The sequence below is a fragment of the Pezoporus occidentalis genome, unplaced genomic scaffold, assembly GCF_034315485.1.
Source record: "Pezoporus occidentalis ecotype Australia unplaced genomic scaffold, CSIRO_AGI_Poc_V1 ctg20, whole genome shotgun sequence".
Classification (NCBI taxonomy): Eukaryota; Metazoa; Chordata; class Aves; order Psittaciformes; family Psittacidae; genus Pezoporus; species Pezoporus occidentalis.
In genome coordinates this window covers 4,494,666-4,510,838 of record NW_026913856.1, presented here as the reverse complement: position 1 = coordinate 4,510,838, position 16,173 = coordinate 4,494,666, and the positions used below count along the sequence as shown (strand labels likewise).

The window sequence follows — 16,173 nt, the reverse complement described above, 5'->3', positions numbered from 1 at the left end:
GCAGCCCATTGGCCCGGCGGCCGAGCCAATTTCCCATTTGACGTCAGGAGCGCTATAAAACTCAGCAATGCTTTTAAACTCTCCTGCTGGATGAAACCTTTAAAATATTTTTCATCTTCTTGCTGTAGCTTTGGGGTCGAGTGTTTTTGCGTTGTTTCCCCCCTTTTTCTTCTTTTTAAACTGTTTTTGTTATTTTAGTTGCGATACCGACTTTGATTTTTTTGTGTTTCTTTTTTTTTTTGCCTTCGCTTCTCTTTTTCCCTCCTCCCTTCCCCGATGAACGTCTCTTCTCGCTCTGCACTTTGCATGAGAAAGCCCAGAGGAAAGGCACCATGAAGTGTTAAAAATAACAAAACAAACCAACAACAACAACAAATTTACTCGCAACACCACCAGCTAACACTTCCAGCTGCAGTTTGCAAGCTGCAAAAAGAGAGAGGAGGCAGAGAAGGGAGGGAGAGAGGAGGAAAAGGAGGAAAAAAAAAAAAAAAAAACCTTTATGCAAAAGGCGAATAGCAAGAGCCCCTCGCTCTGATGCATCAGCGGCAGCGGAGACTCTGCAAGGGATAACGCGGAGCGGGAGCGCCGGGGCGAATTGGAGCGGAGGCTGCGCGGGGCCGTGGCGAGAGGCAGAGGCAGGAGAGAGCGGAGCGGAGCTCGCCAAAAATCAAGCTGGCTCACCCGGTGGCAACTCAGAGCAGTCCCCTCGCTCCCGGAGCGCACCCTTTCTGGAGGACTCTCAGCAGCAAAAGGATGGCATCAGAACTGGCAATGAGCAGCTCCGACCTGCCCACCAGTCCCCTGGCCATGGAATATGTTAATGACTTCGATCTGATGAAGTTTGAAGTGAAAAAGGAGCCGGTGGAGACCGATCGCATTATCAGCCAGTGCGGCCGCTTGATCGCCGGGGGATCGCTCTCTTCCACCCCGATGAGCACGCCCTGCAGCTCGGTGCCCCCGTCCCCCAGCTTCTCGGCGCCCAGCCCCGGCTCCGGCACCGACCAGAAGACCCACCTTGAAGACTACTACTGGATGACGGGCTACCCGCAGCAGCTGAACCCGGAGGCGCTGGGCTTCAGCCCCGAGGACGCGGTGGAGGCGCTGATCAACAGCAGCCACCACCCGCTGCCCGGCGCCTTCGATGGCTATGCTAGAGGGCAGCAGCTGGCCGCGGCCGCCGGCGCCGGCGGCTCCGTGCCGGCCGAGGAGATGGGCTCGGCGGCCGCCGTGGTGTCGGCGGTGATCGCCGCGGCGGCGGCGCAGGGCGGCGCGCCCCACTACCACCACCACCACCACCACCCGCACCACGGCGGCGGCGGCGGCGGCGGCGGGCACCCCCACGCCGCGGCGCCGGGCAGCGCGCCGCCCTCCTCCGCCTCCTCGGCCGCTGGCTCCGGCGGCGGCGGCGGTGGCGGCGGCGGCGGCGCCGGGGGGCTGCACCACCCGCACCACGGCGGCGGCGGCGGCGGCCTCCACTTCGACGACCGCTTCTCCGACGAGCAGCTGGTGACCATGTCGGTGCGGGAGCTGAACCGGCAGCTGCGGGGCGTCAGCAAGGAAGAGGTGATCCGGCTGAAGCAGAAGAGGAGGACCCTCAAAAACAGGGGCTATGCCCAGTCCTGCCGCTTCAAGAGGGTCCAGCAGCGGCACGTCCTGGAGTCGGAGAAGAACCAGCTGCTGCAGCAAGTGGAGCACCTAAAGCAGGAGATCTCCAGGCTGGTCCGGGAGAGGGACGCCTACAAGGAAAAGTACGAGAAGCTGGTCAGCAATGGCTTCAGAGAAAACGGATCCAGCAGTGACAACCCTTCCTCTCCAGAGTTTTTCATGTGAGTGCCCACAGCCTTGCCACCTTAACTAAAAGTTCTCCGTGTGAGTTGTTGTTGGGGGCTTTGCTAGAGCGACAACCCGGCTTGCCACCTTGTATTACCTTTTTTAAGAAAACAAAACTCAAAACAATTTTAAAACAAAGTTGTGTTTTGGGGGGTTGGTTATTTTCTTTATTTTGTCTTTTCTTTCCTTTTTTTTTTTTTTTTTCTTTTTAAGGTGGGCTGGCTCCGTGTTGGCCAACCAAGTTCTACATGAGTTTCTTTCCTGTTTATTATTTTTTTTTTTTTTTCATTTTTGTGGGGGCTTGCTGTTCTATTTCCTTTTTTTCTTCTTAAATTTAAAAGATCCAACTCGCCACCAACTCAGTTCTTCATATGAAGCTTGGTCTTCTTTGAAACCTGCCATCCACATTATATATATATATATTTTTAAGTTCATGAGTTTTTTTCTTTTGAGCTTGCTGTGTCCAAAAAAAAGTCAGATTTCTCTTTTTTTTTTTTGCCATCCTGAGTTCTTCATATGAGATTTGAGCTTTGCAAAAAGAAAAATAATATTAAAAGAAAAAAAAAAAAAAAAAAAAAAAAAACAAAAACAAAAAAAAATACAAAATGTGAAATTTTTAGACTCCAGCTTGCTGAGTTCCATCAGTTTTTAGCGTTGTTGTGCAAAACTAGAGATAAGCCTAGATCAACTTGCCAAAATCAAGCCTGCATCAACCTTCGGTGTGTTCATGTGAGTTTTGGCCTTAATCAGCCAAATGTGAGACTGTAGTCTGCCATTAGAATCCCATACTCATCTCATGCATTACGCTTGCTACTTTGTCTTAGCAACAATGAACTATAACTGTTTCAAAAGACTATGAAAAAGAGACATTATATAAATAAAAAACCCTGCATGCTGGTCATGTATGGTATAATTATTTTTTTTTTTTTTCTTTTGCTTGGAAGTGGAATTTTGGAGACTATTATGGCATGGCATTCATCCTTTTGTTTTATTGCCTCATCACTTTTTTGGGTTGAAAGCAAAAAAGTGCAACCTTTGATCTTCCTCCTCCTCTTCCTCCCCATTAAAGTTTGCATCTGCTCTAAAACTGCTTTGAGTTACTCAAAACTTCAGACTTCCTTTTAAATGCACTGAAGCATTCCCTCTCAAAAAACCTGCCAGAATGGATTTTGATAACCTTAAGTGGCAAAAAAAAAAAAAAAAAAAAAAAAAGAAAAAATACAAAAAAAATCACAAGAACTTTGTAAAGACGTTTGAACACAAAATTCACGTCTTGCTTGGGGGATTGATATTGAAACCATGCTGTTGACTAAAACAGTCTAAATATTAATTTTAGGTGATCTGCCCCATTTTTTTTTTCCTTTTGCATTTGGTCATTGTCAAATGTGGAATGCTCTGGGTTCCTAGTATATATAATTTAATTCTAGTTTCTGTCATCTGTTAGCCCAGTTAAAATGTATGCTACAGATAAAGGAATGTTATAGATAAATTCGAAAGAGTTAGGTCTGTTTAGATGTAGATTTTTTTTTTTTTAAGATTGATGCACTAAATTGTTTACTGTCGTGATGTAAAGGGGGGTAGAATTTGCAACGGGACTGTTTTAAAAAGTAGTTTATGCAGCATGTGCTTGCAACTTAAATATAAGTTGGGTATATGTAGTCCTTGCTATACCACTGACTGTATTTGAAAACCAAAGTATTAAAAGGGGAAGGCACCTCTGTGTATATCTACAGAGGTATTTTACATTAAAAATGTATAGGTTGTTTTTGGTTTTTGTTTTGTTGTTTGTTGTTTTGTTGTTTTTCTTTTTTTTCAAAATTGAAGTATTGGGGACTGAATTGCACTAAGATATAATCTGCAAACATATAACACAAAAACAACAAAAAAAATTACGAACCTGTTTAGAACGCTAATACAGTTTATGCAGTTATAAAGATGGCATTACTGCACAGTTTTAAAATGATGCAGATTTTTTTACAGTTGTATTGTGGTGCAGAACTGGATTTTCTGTAACTTCAAAAAATTCCACAGTTTTAAAGGCAATAATCAGTAAATTTTATTTTCAGGGACTGATATCCTGTCTTTTAAAAAAAAAAAAGAAAATGGAAAGTAAATCTTACCACAATAAATATAAAAAAATCTTGTCAGTTACTTTTTCTTTTACATATTTTGCTGTGCAAAATTGTTTTATATCTTGAGTTACTAACTAACCACGTGTGATGTTCCTATGTGCTTTTCTTTCATTTTCGACTCTATGGTTATATCAAAAGAGAGAATAATCTACAATAATAAACTGCATTTTTTTGATTCCGTACTCAGTTTCTTAGTCTGTAGTTCAAAGTTCAATAACTCTGAGAGCAGTACTTCAGCGTACTGCCTGGCAAAGGGGTGATGCTGGCACAAGAGCTGGACTCAATAATATTCAGGAGGGGAGAAGGGAGAGGATAGCTTTGTGTGAAACGGAAAGCTGTCACCCGCTAGAAATCAAGTTATCTTTCAGGTAGATGAAAAACATGAGTTTTCAGGTGCTGCTTCTGACTTCTCAGTATTGCAGTGAGCTCAGTTTCAGTGACTCAGATCATCCCACCGGGTTTTAGAAGATCTCAAAGGGGAGGTCTGCTTAAAAACCTGATGACATGATATGGCCCTGTATTTTGATTGTTTTATGATGGAGCAAAGTGAAAGGGAAGACTTCACATCCTCTTATCATCTGATCTAAGCATGCCTGTCTCTAGTAAGAGATGACACCGCATCAGGCTTGGCTTGTCACAGAGCCACTTAACGCTCGATCGAAAGATTTCTTGCCATTTGGGTCCATATTGCCTCCTTTTTTTTTCCCTTTGCTTTCCCCCCACCTTCTTTCATTTGTCCTGTGGTTTTCTTTTCCCCCCAACCCCTTTTTTTCTTTGCTGCAGGCCTTAGAAAGCCTAGAGAGAACTGAGAAGCAGAGAGGAAAAATAACCAAATTCAAAGGACTTCCTCCAACTTTTGAGAGTTATTTGTTCTAGACAATCAATCCCCAAAGGTTAATGTGCTAGAAACATTCAGGTCTCCCAGCCCCTCTTCACTGCACTTCTCCATGTCAAAGGGCATTTTGACTTCGAAAGGCTCCTCAAACCCTCAACCCGGTTCATTTAAAGCCACCTTCCCCAACAGCCTCCAGTGTCTGTTCACAGAGTCCTCTCCCACCCTTTGAATGGGTGTATCTGCCCGGTTCAAGAAGTGGAGGCCTCTCCAAAGGATGCTCCAGCCCTCCCAGGATCGGGGTTTTGTCTCCAGACCCAGGTTTATAAACACCAGCAGGTGTTTATTCCCTTATATCTCCCTTTCCCACTGTTGGTGCAGCTGTAAGATCATCCCTCCTGGGCACTGATGGCAGTGGAAGGTGGGGACCTGTTGCTGTTCCTCTGCCGAGCCGGTCCAGCCCATGGCTTGGACCCCATCCTGCTCTGAGTGCTGAGGTTAGGATGCAGCCCCAAGTTCCCTGCGGTGCCTGCAGCGACAAGAGCCTGCGTTCATGGGCACTGAGTGCTGCTGAAGGTCAGCATGCTTCTGCTCAGGTCCCTCTGGAAGGGGAAGGACACCCAACCCTGTCGTGGGTGACAGCCGTGGTCCCCGATGCCGATGCGGCGCCTCACCCCTCCCCAGCACCGGGGCACCAACCTGCCCTTTGGCATCTGACCTGCTGTTGCACCAGGGTTTGAGTAATGGTTCAAGCTCCAGATTCTGGTTAATTCAAGTTCCATTTTCTGGTTAATGTGTAATCTGTGAGTAAACTGGTTGCTATTGGCCAAGCAGAGAATTATCTCCTCTCATAAAGACAGGGCTGCTTTTTATTTCTTCTTCCACCCCCAGTTCCCTGGCTGAGCCTTTACTGATGCCCATTTTTTTTCACAGGGGGTCACTTAGAGGCTTCGCCGTGGCCCTTGCCAAGAGCTCCTGAAGGAGCCCTAGGGAAGGGAAAGAACGAGGCCTCTCCTTGGGAAAGCCCCCACCGAGGGAGCGTGGAGCCCCAAGTACCCGAAGCAGGACCCAGTTCTGGTCCAGCCTCATTCCTGCACTCCTCTGCTGCTCCGGGTTTCCTCTCAGGTGGAGTAAGGAGCAGGCACTAAGAATTAGTAGTAGCGCAGAGCGAGGGGAGCACTGCTGCCTCCCTGAAGTGTCTTCTTTCTCGGAGGGAAAAAAAAATCCACCCTGTTTGAACAGCAGTAAGAGAAATCCTTCCTAGAAATAGACTGGGTGCAGAAGGGAGAATTCCCATCACACACCCAACCTGAAGGGAAAAAAGGCTCTCCCCCAGTTTGACATCGTTATGACACATTGCAATCTTGCTTTGCAAATAAAAGAGAATACAGCCTTCTTAGGGTGCACTTGAATTTGAGGCTGAAGCACGCTAACTGCCCAACTGAAGGGGGGTGGGGGTGGGAAATAGATGCACATTTTAATGTTCACTAAAGCAAAGGCAGTATTGGGGTTCTCTATATAAATCATGGCAGGGGAGCGCCCACCTTTGCCGAAGGACTGCTTGCTGGGGACTAATTGGAACCGCTCTGCTCTGAATAACCTACATTCATTAATCACCCCTTGCTTGACTCTGGCCTCAATCCTGCTCCCACTGAGCTCGGAGGTACAATCCCCGACGATTTCAAAGGGGAGCAGGATCCCGCTGCTCTCCTGCAGGTACCTCACCAGCTGAAGCAGGGGGAACGCCACCTGAGCTGGGCAATCATGTATCAAAAGGCATGTGTGGTCTTAATCTACCCATCACTAACAGCATCCTATTTTTCCCATAGTCCTGTAGTGCTTTCCCATTTATTAACTACATTACAAAGAACTTTCATGTGACCGATGCGGGAGATGCATGCATGGAGAGTGGCCCTTCCTTTGCTGGCTGGGAAATGGTGTGTGCACTGCAGCTCAGGCTCCACTTTCCTCCCCATCCCACCTCACCTTAAGCCTTTTTTCATTCCTCCCCCTCACAAAATGAAACAGAACCCAGTGCCAGACCTCCGAGCTTCTGCTGAGCAGAGTCCAGGAGTATTTTTGTGTTTGTGCTGCAGTGTTTTCCCTGCCCGAGAACTGCTATCCTGGACCACATCCTAAAGAAAATAGGGTAGAAGGGAGGGAACTGTCCCTGTCACACCAGTGTGTATTTATTTCTTGGGCAGTTTCTCACCACCGCTGTGCAGGCACTGTGCGGGAAGTGCCCATTTGCAAACGGAGCGCCGAGACCTTCTATTTATTAGAAAGTCTTCTTCATCCTTTTAACACAAAACGGCCCGTGCTGCATCAAAATGCCACTTGAAAACTACCCCCACGCGAAACATGGCAGTAAATTTTCAGTTTAAAACATAAACTTTCCCAGCTCTTTTTTCTTTCCCCTTTCCCCCTTCTGAAAGCTTTTGCGCAGCTGTTTCCTCTCCCTCCCTCTGCATAGTGTGTAGGAAGTTCTCTATCTAGAATCATTCATAATTTTAATACCAATTTCTATTTGACATAATATACTAATATCAGATAGAGAGTGTAGCTGCTTCCTGGATTTAGGGAGGAAATGATGCATATATCAGAATTATCTGCTCAGATGCCAGAACTACATTGGTGTCATTTCAGCATATGCTGCATTGAAAGGAAATCCTCTATATTTATTACTGCGATCATCAGAGGAGCTAAATGGACCCACTGTTTCTGACACCTGTTCAGATGGCTGAATTTAAAATTTCACGCAGGGGAAAGAAAGAAAACAATCCTACATACTTCAGTGTTAGGAATTAAGATTTTTCAATAAACTTTATTCCCTTCCTCTTTCCAAATCACTGTGTTGTAAGCGGCTGCCACAGGGCTTGGGCATTCCAGGGGCAGCTATGGAGAATGGGATAGATTTTGTTTGCTCAGCCAGGACAGAGCCCGCTCCTGCTTGTACACACACACACACTCAAGCTGTCTGTAGTCAAATGCTTCACATATCTGTTTGAAGTGCAGGTCTCGGTATGAGTAACACGAGGTAGCACACCCCAGGACGTGGCAGAGGTGAGTGGCTGTGGAGAGAATTCATCTTTTCTGGGGGAGAGCGGAGCACTCAACCACTTCACACTTCTTATGGCTCCTCTAATGAATTTTTTTGGGTGCAGCAGATACAAATCAATAGATTAAAATACTGTACATTCTTGCTGCATCTAATTCTTGACTGCCTGAAATTGTGGGGGAGGACCGTGAATAACATTTGTCACTCTCTGAGGGCTGAGTGCATTCAGATTTGTGAGCTCAAAGCCAACACGATGCAAAAATAGTCCAGGATGTGACTTAACTTTTCAAGTGAGAAGCAAAAGGCCAGGGATCGACGAGGCTGTAGCCGGGTATAATGGCAGATAGGCAGCTCCAGCCCCGGCTATCTACCACCGTATCAGGTTGACCAGGCACAGTGTGATAACATCTCAGTGCCCTTGATGCAAGCTGCCTGTGTCTAACTGCTCTCTGAAATGATAATTTTTTTCACTGTTGCTGTACCCACTGTTCTTCCCACCGAAGTCTAGCTTTTACACCCGTGCCACTTCAGCAGCAGCAAAGCATGCAGGCTTCTAGTTGTGGTGCAGTGGGTTTCAGGGATGGAGATTGCCCTGCCTCTTCCCTTGCTTGGTTTGAAGCCCTATGAACTTTGTGACATGCTTTCCTTTATTTTACTTTATTTTTATACTTTTTTTTTTAATTCATCTCTATAAGATACCTTGCACGGAGGGAAGTCAAAACCAGAGCAGAAGTTTGCTAGAAGTGGTGCTTTTGCACCACACATTGAAAAAACCACCCAGCGACCAACAAAATCAAGCAGTGTCTCCAAGTTTCCAGCGGGGGTAGGGAATGGAGTGTCCCTGGTAGCTGCTCTCAATTGTTAATTTATAAAGAAGCACAGTCCTGAAAAACGCTCTCAGCAGCTTGTCCCCCGTTAAGCAGAAATGTCAATGGCTGCGCACGGAGGCGTTAAGGCTCAACACCCTGTGTCAGCGGGAGTTCAGGCGTCTCCCTGCCCTTCGTCCCTTGGTTTTCGGTGTGGAAATCGTGCGTCCCCGACGGCTGCGGGGATCGGGGTGCGCGGGGACACACATTGGCCTCCCCTCCTTTTGCCTGTGCCGGGAGCGAAACGCACATTTTGGGAGAGTTCTGGCACGGATTTTAAACCCCTGCTTCCGGCAGCCTGGCGATAGCGCGGCTCGGGCAGGGGTCGAGAGCGGTGTAACCCCCCCGATCTTCCCCCGACGAGCAGCGCTCCGCGGGCAGCAGGGACAGCACCGGCGCCCGCAGCGGGGCGGGGACGGGCGGGCACGGACCTTCCCCGACCCCAGCACAGCCCTGCAGGCGAAGGGGCTCACACACACACACACACACACACACACACACACACACACACGCACACGCACACACGCACACACACACACACACGGTGAGACTGCCCCCGGCGTCCCACCGCGGCCAGGTACGGGAGGGAAGGACCGGGACCCGGACCAGGACCCTGACACGGACCCGGTCCTGGGCCAGGTCTGGGAAGGGGAAGGATGAGGGCAGCATCCTTTGTTTGATTGTTTGTTTGTTTGTTTGCTTGTTTGTTCGTTTTTAAATTCAATGCGTGGAACAAAAGGGGATTCTATGCGTAAGTAAAGGATCCGTCCCTGCATCCAAAGCTTAGCTCCGATGTGTCACCCAGGCGGCTTCAGCTGGCTGACCGTCCTCTAGGTATGTTCCTAGAGCGCTTCCCTTTGGTTTTGTTCACACTCTCCTCTCTTCCTCTTTTCGACTTTTTTCTCCCCTTTTTCTTTTCTCGTTTTTGTTAGTTTGTTTGTTTTTTTTTTCTCCTTTTTCCTTCACTTTTTCATTTCACCTGTGCTCACATGGAGACCGGTCTAAACCCCACCTCATTCAAAGCGAGCTTTTTAAATGACATTTTGCATCAGGCCCTGGATCTCTGCAGGGAGCAAGATGAGGGGTGGGCAGGATTTACAATTCATGTCTTTTAAGGAATCTGAAGTATGGAGAGCGGCACTTTCTGAGGCTGTTTCCTGAGTCTGTGTGGATGTATCTCAGAATGTGTGTGTGATTAAGCTTAAAGCCATTTTCTATAAGAAGCCAGGCAGATTCACTTCCCTGCAGCCTGAACTTCTTCACTTCCCCAATTTTGAAACAAAAGTGCTTTCCAAGGCCTTGACAGTGAGCTGTCATGATGCTAAAGGGGATGGGGCCAGAATCAGTTATATCTGTGGTAGCAGCTTCTAAAGCCGTGGCTCTCTCCACTGCAAACAGCCCTTTTGCTCCCTCAAGCACTTGGAGCTTAGAGTACAAAAGTGAACCAAACAAGACCTGGTATTTTTTTCTCCTCTCCCCTCTGCCCAACTTAACTGCCTCCAAATTCCCTGATGAAAGCATTTCAGTATGTAGGAAGAGCTGCTGGAGCCTGCAATGCGATTCAGTATTTTGTGGTGTGGGATGAACAGATTTTCCTTTCCGTAGGATTTCCTCCTGCAAAGTCATTGTAGAGGAGGGAATACGGTAAGATTAAATCTGGTTAAAATACTATATTCATGTCACACCAGATACAGTCTCCAGACTGTGCACAGTCTTTCAGCTTCCTTTATTGTGAAATCCTTTTAAAATAGCACAGTATAGAGTAGAAAACTTACTCAAGTAAAACTCTTCTTGCACCAACTCTGTCAGATAAAATGAAGGAAAGTGATCAGCCTTCTTAAATTAATAAATCTGTTTAGTGTTTAATTAATAAATCTGGCTGCCTTTGTGCTGTCTTACTTTCTTTGACTCCGTTGTTAATGAACTGATAGTTAAATAAAGGTGCTAAATGAATCAATGTGCCTCTCTCATGAAAGTGGATTAAGGTCCTGCTTAAGGTCTCCTATGATGTATCTGAATGGTTGTGGTTTTAGAGCAGGGGTGGCCACAGCAAAGGCTGAGACTGCTAAAAGCAGGCTGACCCCATCTCTTTCTAGATGCTCTTCAGGTGTGAGGCTTGAGTACCTATTCCTCTCAGCCCCATGCATTAATAACAGGATGGATTCACTGATTGGCATGAAAGCAGAGGCCGTCTTGAGGAAAATGACACTAAAGGTCTACGGGAGTCATTTGCTTTAAGAGAGCCTGGGCCGTGGGCCAAGTATTGCATTTAAGGAAGCACCATCCCCCTTTTTTATTAAAAAAAAAAAAAAAAAAAAAAAGAAATGGAAAACAAAACAGAAAAGAAAAGGAACTGTTGCTTTCAGTGGCATGATGCAGGGACCATTTCAATGCGCCTGTCCCACCTTTGGGAGGGATGAGAGAAAGGGGTCATTCAACTGGTACCAAATGTGCAGTGGACTTCTGTTTTCAAAGCTGATCTGGAACCAGAATGCTGAAAAAGTGCCTATAGTTTGTCTTCTTTTTGTTTCTCAGATTCAAACTGATCAGACTTGGGGTTTATCCTTGCTCTGATTACCCTGTATAGTTACAATGGATGGAGCTAAAGCATTCCTGCAGGCGGCTTCTGGAAAATATGTGTATGTGCTTGTGTATGCACACTCAGGGAGAGAAAGTTAACTAAAGGGGACACAAAAAAATACCCATATTTAGGGAATGTGGATTGACTCATTGACTTATCTCACTTATTGTACAAGGATCCACTCTATGTTGATTCTTTTGGTCTAAATTAGATTTTAAATATGTGTTGACAGGATGAATTTGTACAGTGTGAGTAACTGCAGGGAGAAATGACAGTTCTGCTTTTGTTATTAAACTACTGTCTGGAAAATAATAGACTGTGTACAAAAATTGATTATTATTTTGCCAATTACATTAGTGCAGCTAATAAAAATCATTAAGAGAGAAATGCAGGAAGCTACACGCTTTGAAGTCCTAGAAGCTGATATTCACTGGTGAGGCAAAAATATGTGTTTTTAAGGTAATTTGTCAGCAGGAATCTCCTGTTATTAATGTGAAGTAAAGACTAAATGTGTGAGCTAGAAATGTTTCCCTTCAAACTGTGTTAATTTTCCCTTCACTCACTCACAGCCAGCGAACAGTACACGGGACTTTCTAAATTTGATTTAGGATTTGCACATAAGAAGTCCTATTCTGTACCATAGTGGCATGACAGGCATGTTTTGCAATGTTAAAAAATCCTTCTAATGTTTTATTTTTAATCTATTTACTAAATTAGGTACCCGAGAGAATCGTCTACAACGGTGATGTGAAAATCCTGTTACCTGAGGTCAAAACAAAAAATAAAGGTATGTTTCCATTTTCATTAGCAGTTTGACATATTTCAGCAGGGGTGGTAATTTTTAACTGCTTTGTTTTCTGCTGCTAAGGCAGTGCTTTTTGGTCCAGCCCCGGGGAGCTGGTGACAGTCGGTGGTGCAGTTTTCTGGGCTTTCAGATGAGGCTGACTTTCAGGTGTCTACAAGAACCATTTGTAATGATGGGGCTTTGTACTTTTGTCAGCCAGGCAGCTCTCCCGTGTCCCACAACTCATATATAATCCTTTGCAAATGTTTTCTTTCTTTTCCTTCAAATGCTAGCGTTCAGACATCAGCTACGGGGATTAAGGATGGGACTTCTGAAGATCTCCCTCAGATCTTGATGAAAATCATGAGTCTGTGTTAGGCACCTTCTGTACTTATAAATTGCAGTCAAGTTTAATTCACAGCACTGTGTTCCTCTGGAAATTCATGTTCATTCGGTCTGTCAACATTGACTAAAATATACTCCACTAATGAAAATGTGGGAATTTAAACTTTCAGTCCCTTCTGCTCCTAGACTCAAAACAGGCACTTTATTTTTCCCATGGAATCTGATTTTTATTGACCTTGACTATAAAAAATACTAAGTGGCTTAAATGAGTACCAAGGTTGTAATGACAGATTCCTGTGTGAGTTTTTTTTTTTTTTTTAAACCTCCTATTTTTGTTAAGGACACAGGCTGCCCTACAGCCTACCACACTTTGATCAACAGTTACATGCTATTAGAAAGCAGTCGAATTTTATTAGCTGTCGGAATTAGGCTTGTTTTATTCTTTATTATTTGTTATTTCATGTTATATAAGTGAGGATGGGGAAGATGTAGTTGGTACTGTACACTCTATGTTATATAGCACCAAGAGGTGTTCTTGGTGTATAGGCTGCAGGAATAGGTTTCTCAAGAAACACCAAAAAAGGTTAATTTTAATCCTGATGCTCCTCTCACTCTCCTGAGGAACACCCGGATAGGATTTTGCCTGCAAAGCAGTTTTATCCCTGTGTTACACCACTGTGAATGAGAGGGAAACCAGACCACTTTTTTTTTTTGTGAGACCTTAAAATGCAATATGCTTTTTGCAAGAACAGAGCCAAGTCGTGATTCACCTGAAGAAAATGCATCAAGTACATATCTTCATTGCAAAGGTGAAGCACGTGTTCCATCACATTTTTCCTAGTGTAACAGTTCTAATGTCAATAATCCCGTAGGAAAACTTTTGTGGTTCCTGTAATTTATACATGTAACTGTTAGATTTGTATAAGTAAGAGATATACATTCTTCTTATCCATATAATAATTGTTATGCATATATGTTATACATATATATATATATATACATATAAAAGCAAAAGCTTTTTCCATGATGGACACCTGTGATCTCAAGACTTGCTTAGCCTGGTGCTCCACGGGACAATTCCTTGTGCCTTCCCTACAATATTTTGTGGTTACACGTTCACATATTATAGAAAAAAGCAAAATCTGTTGCTTTTAAGCAAATAGCTCTCAGGTCTCAGAAGAGTTAACGAACTTTTATGGCAAGTTCAGACAGTTCTGACCCCTATGGTAATATTTCATCTAAGGTTACTGTTGGGAGAGAAATCAAATTTCAGCTGTGAACATGATTGACAGGTGAAAGCAAGAGAGAGAAAGACGGCTGGTCAGATGGGGAATTTGGGAAGGAGAAGGACAATTCAGGAAAGTGTCTCTGTGATATTAGGAATAATAAGCTTAGATATGAAAACTCCAATTCTCCACGCTGTCGGGAGGCACGATTACTTGATATTCACGGAGGTGGTTCAGTTGGGGTAATTTAAGACTGTACATTTATAATAGTGGACAGTAGTCTCCATGGTTTAACTTACTAACTTGACTTTGAAGGAATTATGTTATTTCTGGCATACTTTTAGCATTTCAAGGCAATTCATTTTATGAGTGCGACTGGAATATTTGGTGGTCGCTGGTTAAGAGGTTCTCACCATAAGGTCTCTCGTGGGTCAGACAGCAGCAGGGTTTGTGGGGGTCACTTGGTGGTGTTGCTCCATGTCCCCATGCCTGATGGGGTGCTAGGAGATTTCAAAGCAAGCACTGCAGGGTGAAATTTGTGTTTATGATATATGGCGTTAAGCAGATTGCAAACCTAGTTGCTATTCCATAAAATCCCACCAAGGGTACACTGTGGTATTTTACAAGGCAACTGTTATTTTCCATTCTTCTTAATTTTTTGCCTATTCCATCTCCCAGCAGCTTTGGGAAACGTCCCTTGCAATACATACATAACCCTGACACGTTTTATCCTATTTCAGTGTATTTTGATTTCAGGAGAGCTTTTCCATCCTTCAACATCGTGGAACGAGCAGGAATAAAATAGCTCTCTAATTATTTCCTGATCAGTGTGATGATGCTGGAATTAGAATTTTCTTCTAATATAAACAAAATTGTAGCCAGAATTTCTCTTGAAAATGAAGTGTGAGAAAAAGAAAAAATCTGTTGTTTTGTATCCGTGTGGGTAACACTTAATGTTTCAGTTTTCAAAGAGGCTCTGAAGGACTTCTGTATTGCTCCAAGGGCAGGATGTGGCAGTGAGGGACCATGGGACATAAACTGCATCCTACCTGCATTTCAGGTGAGAGGAAAGGTCCTGGATGGGGTCCTGGCCCCACTGCAGGCTTTGGTAAGATCCCTATTGAATTACTACACTTCCACCACAATGGGATTGTCTACAGGGCAGGTTGTACAAATAAAAAGCAAGATCTGAACTCATATCACAGTAGCTGTGCTGTGAATTCCCTGGATGGATGTGCTTATTCGGGTGTAAGGTTTTATTCCCCCCCCCCCCCCCCCCCTTCAATATAGCCTAAGCTGCTTTCAAAATAAAATAAATTAACCAGAAAAATCCACTTTTACTCTAGAGAAGGAGTGTCCACACAGGGAATGAATAGCACCGCAGTATAGTTTACTACCTAATTTCCCCATATGGATGAGCCCTAAAACTAAGGAGAGAATAAGGGGCAGTAAAGAACAGAAATATATTTTCTGTTCCTTTTCCAGTTTACCTCTAAGACCTTTCACACAGGGGAAATCATAGAACTCTTAAAGTATACATTTACTTACTTTTCACTGCTATTCCTGCATTCACACATGCATTTTTAAGAGAGATTTGTGTTTTGTGCAAGACCTTTTGCATCCTTACACTGTTCATGAGTATTTTTGATGTGCAGTCCAGTCAGACTGTTGTTCATGACATCATTTTTCTTTTCGTGACCATAGCCTGTGATGTTAAACCATCTAACTTCACTGCAAACTAGACCTTATTGCCTTAGTTTTATCCCTAAACCATATATCTGATAAAATTGAAAAATAGATCTAAAAACTGTAAACCTAGTAAAATTTCTTTGCATATGAGTGACTAATTTTTAGCTTTCCATTGTTGAATTAGCACTCCCTGTAAAAATGTCTTTATTTTCCGAAGCTGATGCGAAGATAACTCCCATGAAATATTATTGGCAAATTTCCCTCTTCAGTCAATGGGAGCCTTGTATGTATTTTTCAAGCAGATGTGCTATTTTAAGTCTAAACGAGTATCTTTTATTTCAAATGGGATGCAATATGTTATACTTGGTTAAAAAATTGATAGTAACCTCTCCCCCTCCCTTTCCTCTCCCCAGACATATTTTATACAATTTACAGGTCATTTTACGTAGGTAGAAAAAATGTTCTCTAGTACTTAAAAAAAGCACAACTTCACTATGTCTCAAACTCCTCTCTAACTCAGTCTTATGAATTTGAAGTATGAAAATATCTTGAGTCTTTATGAGCAAAGAGAAAGTATATGCCTTATGTGACAGCTTTTACTCCCCTCAAATTCCCAGCATAGTCTATTTAGAAGTTTCCACTACATTTAGAATAAGCTCTAAATATTTTCCAGTGATGTGGCTTTTGCTGTTGTTTAGTTCTAATAGAGGATTTTAAATTAAGTGCTAAAGAAAAAAAAAAGAAATATTTTTAACATCTCTTCTGGGTTTTCTAATTTGTGCCACTTAACCAAATGATTCGCACTGTACCAAAATACAGGAGATTGATGA

The 16,173-nt window shown here is 44.0% G+C and overlaps 1 protein-coding gene across 1 annotated transcript; it reads left to right on the top strand.

Annotated features, from left to right (window-relative positions):
* Window positions 1-45: 45 nt before the first annotated feature.
* On the top strand, window positions 46-12,085 carry MAF (MAF bZIP transcription factor). Its single transcript, XM_062618295.1, has 2 exons — window positions 46-1,826; window positions 12,017-12,085. The coding sequence occupies exons 1-2, from the start codon at window positions 754-756 to the stop codon at window positions 12,048-12,050; spliced, it is 1,107 nt and encodes a 368-aa protein (XP_062474279.1). The 5' UTR covers window positions 46-753; the 3' UTR covers window positions 12,051-12,085.
* The last annotated feature ends 4,088 nt before the right edge of the window (window positions 12,086-16,173 follow it).

Coding starts and splice junctions, on each gene's coding strand:
- MAF (XM_062618295.1), top strand. CDS start 754: ATGGCATCAGAACTGGCAATGAGCAGCTCCGACCTGCCCACCAGTCCC. Junction 1,827..12,016: donor TCCTCTCCAGAGTTTTTCAT/GTGAGTGCCCAC, acceptor TTACTAAATTAG/GTACCCGAGAGAATCGTCTA.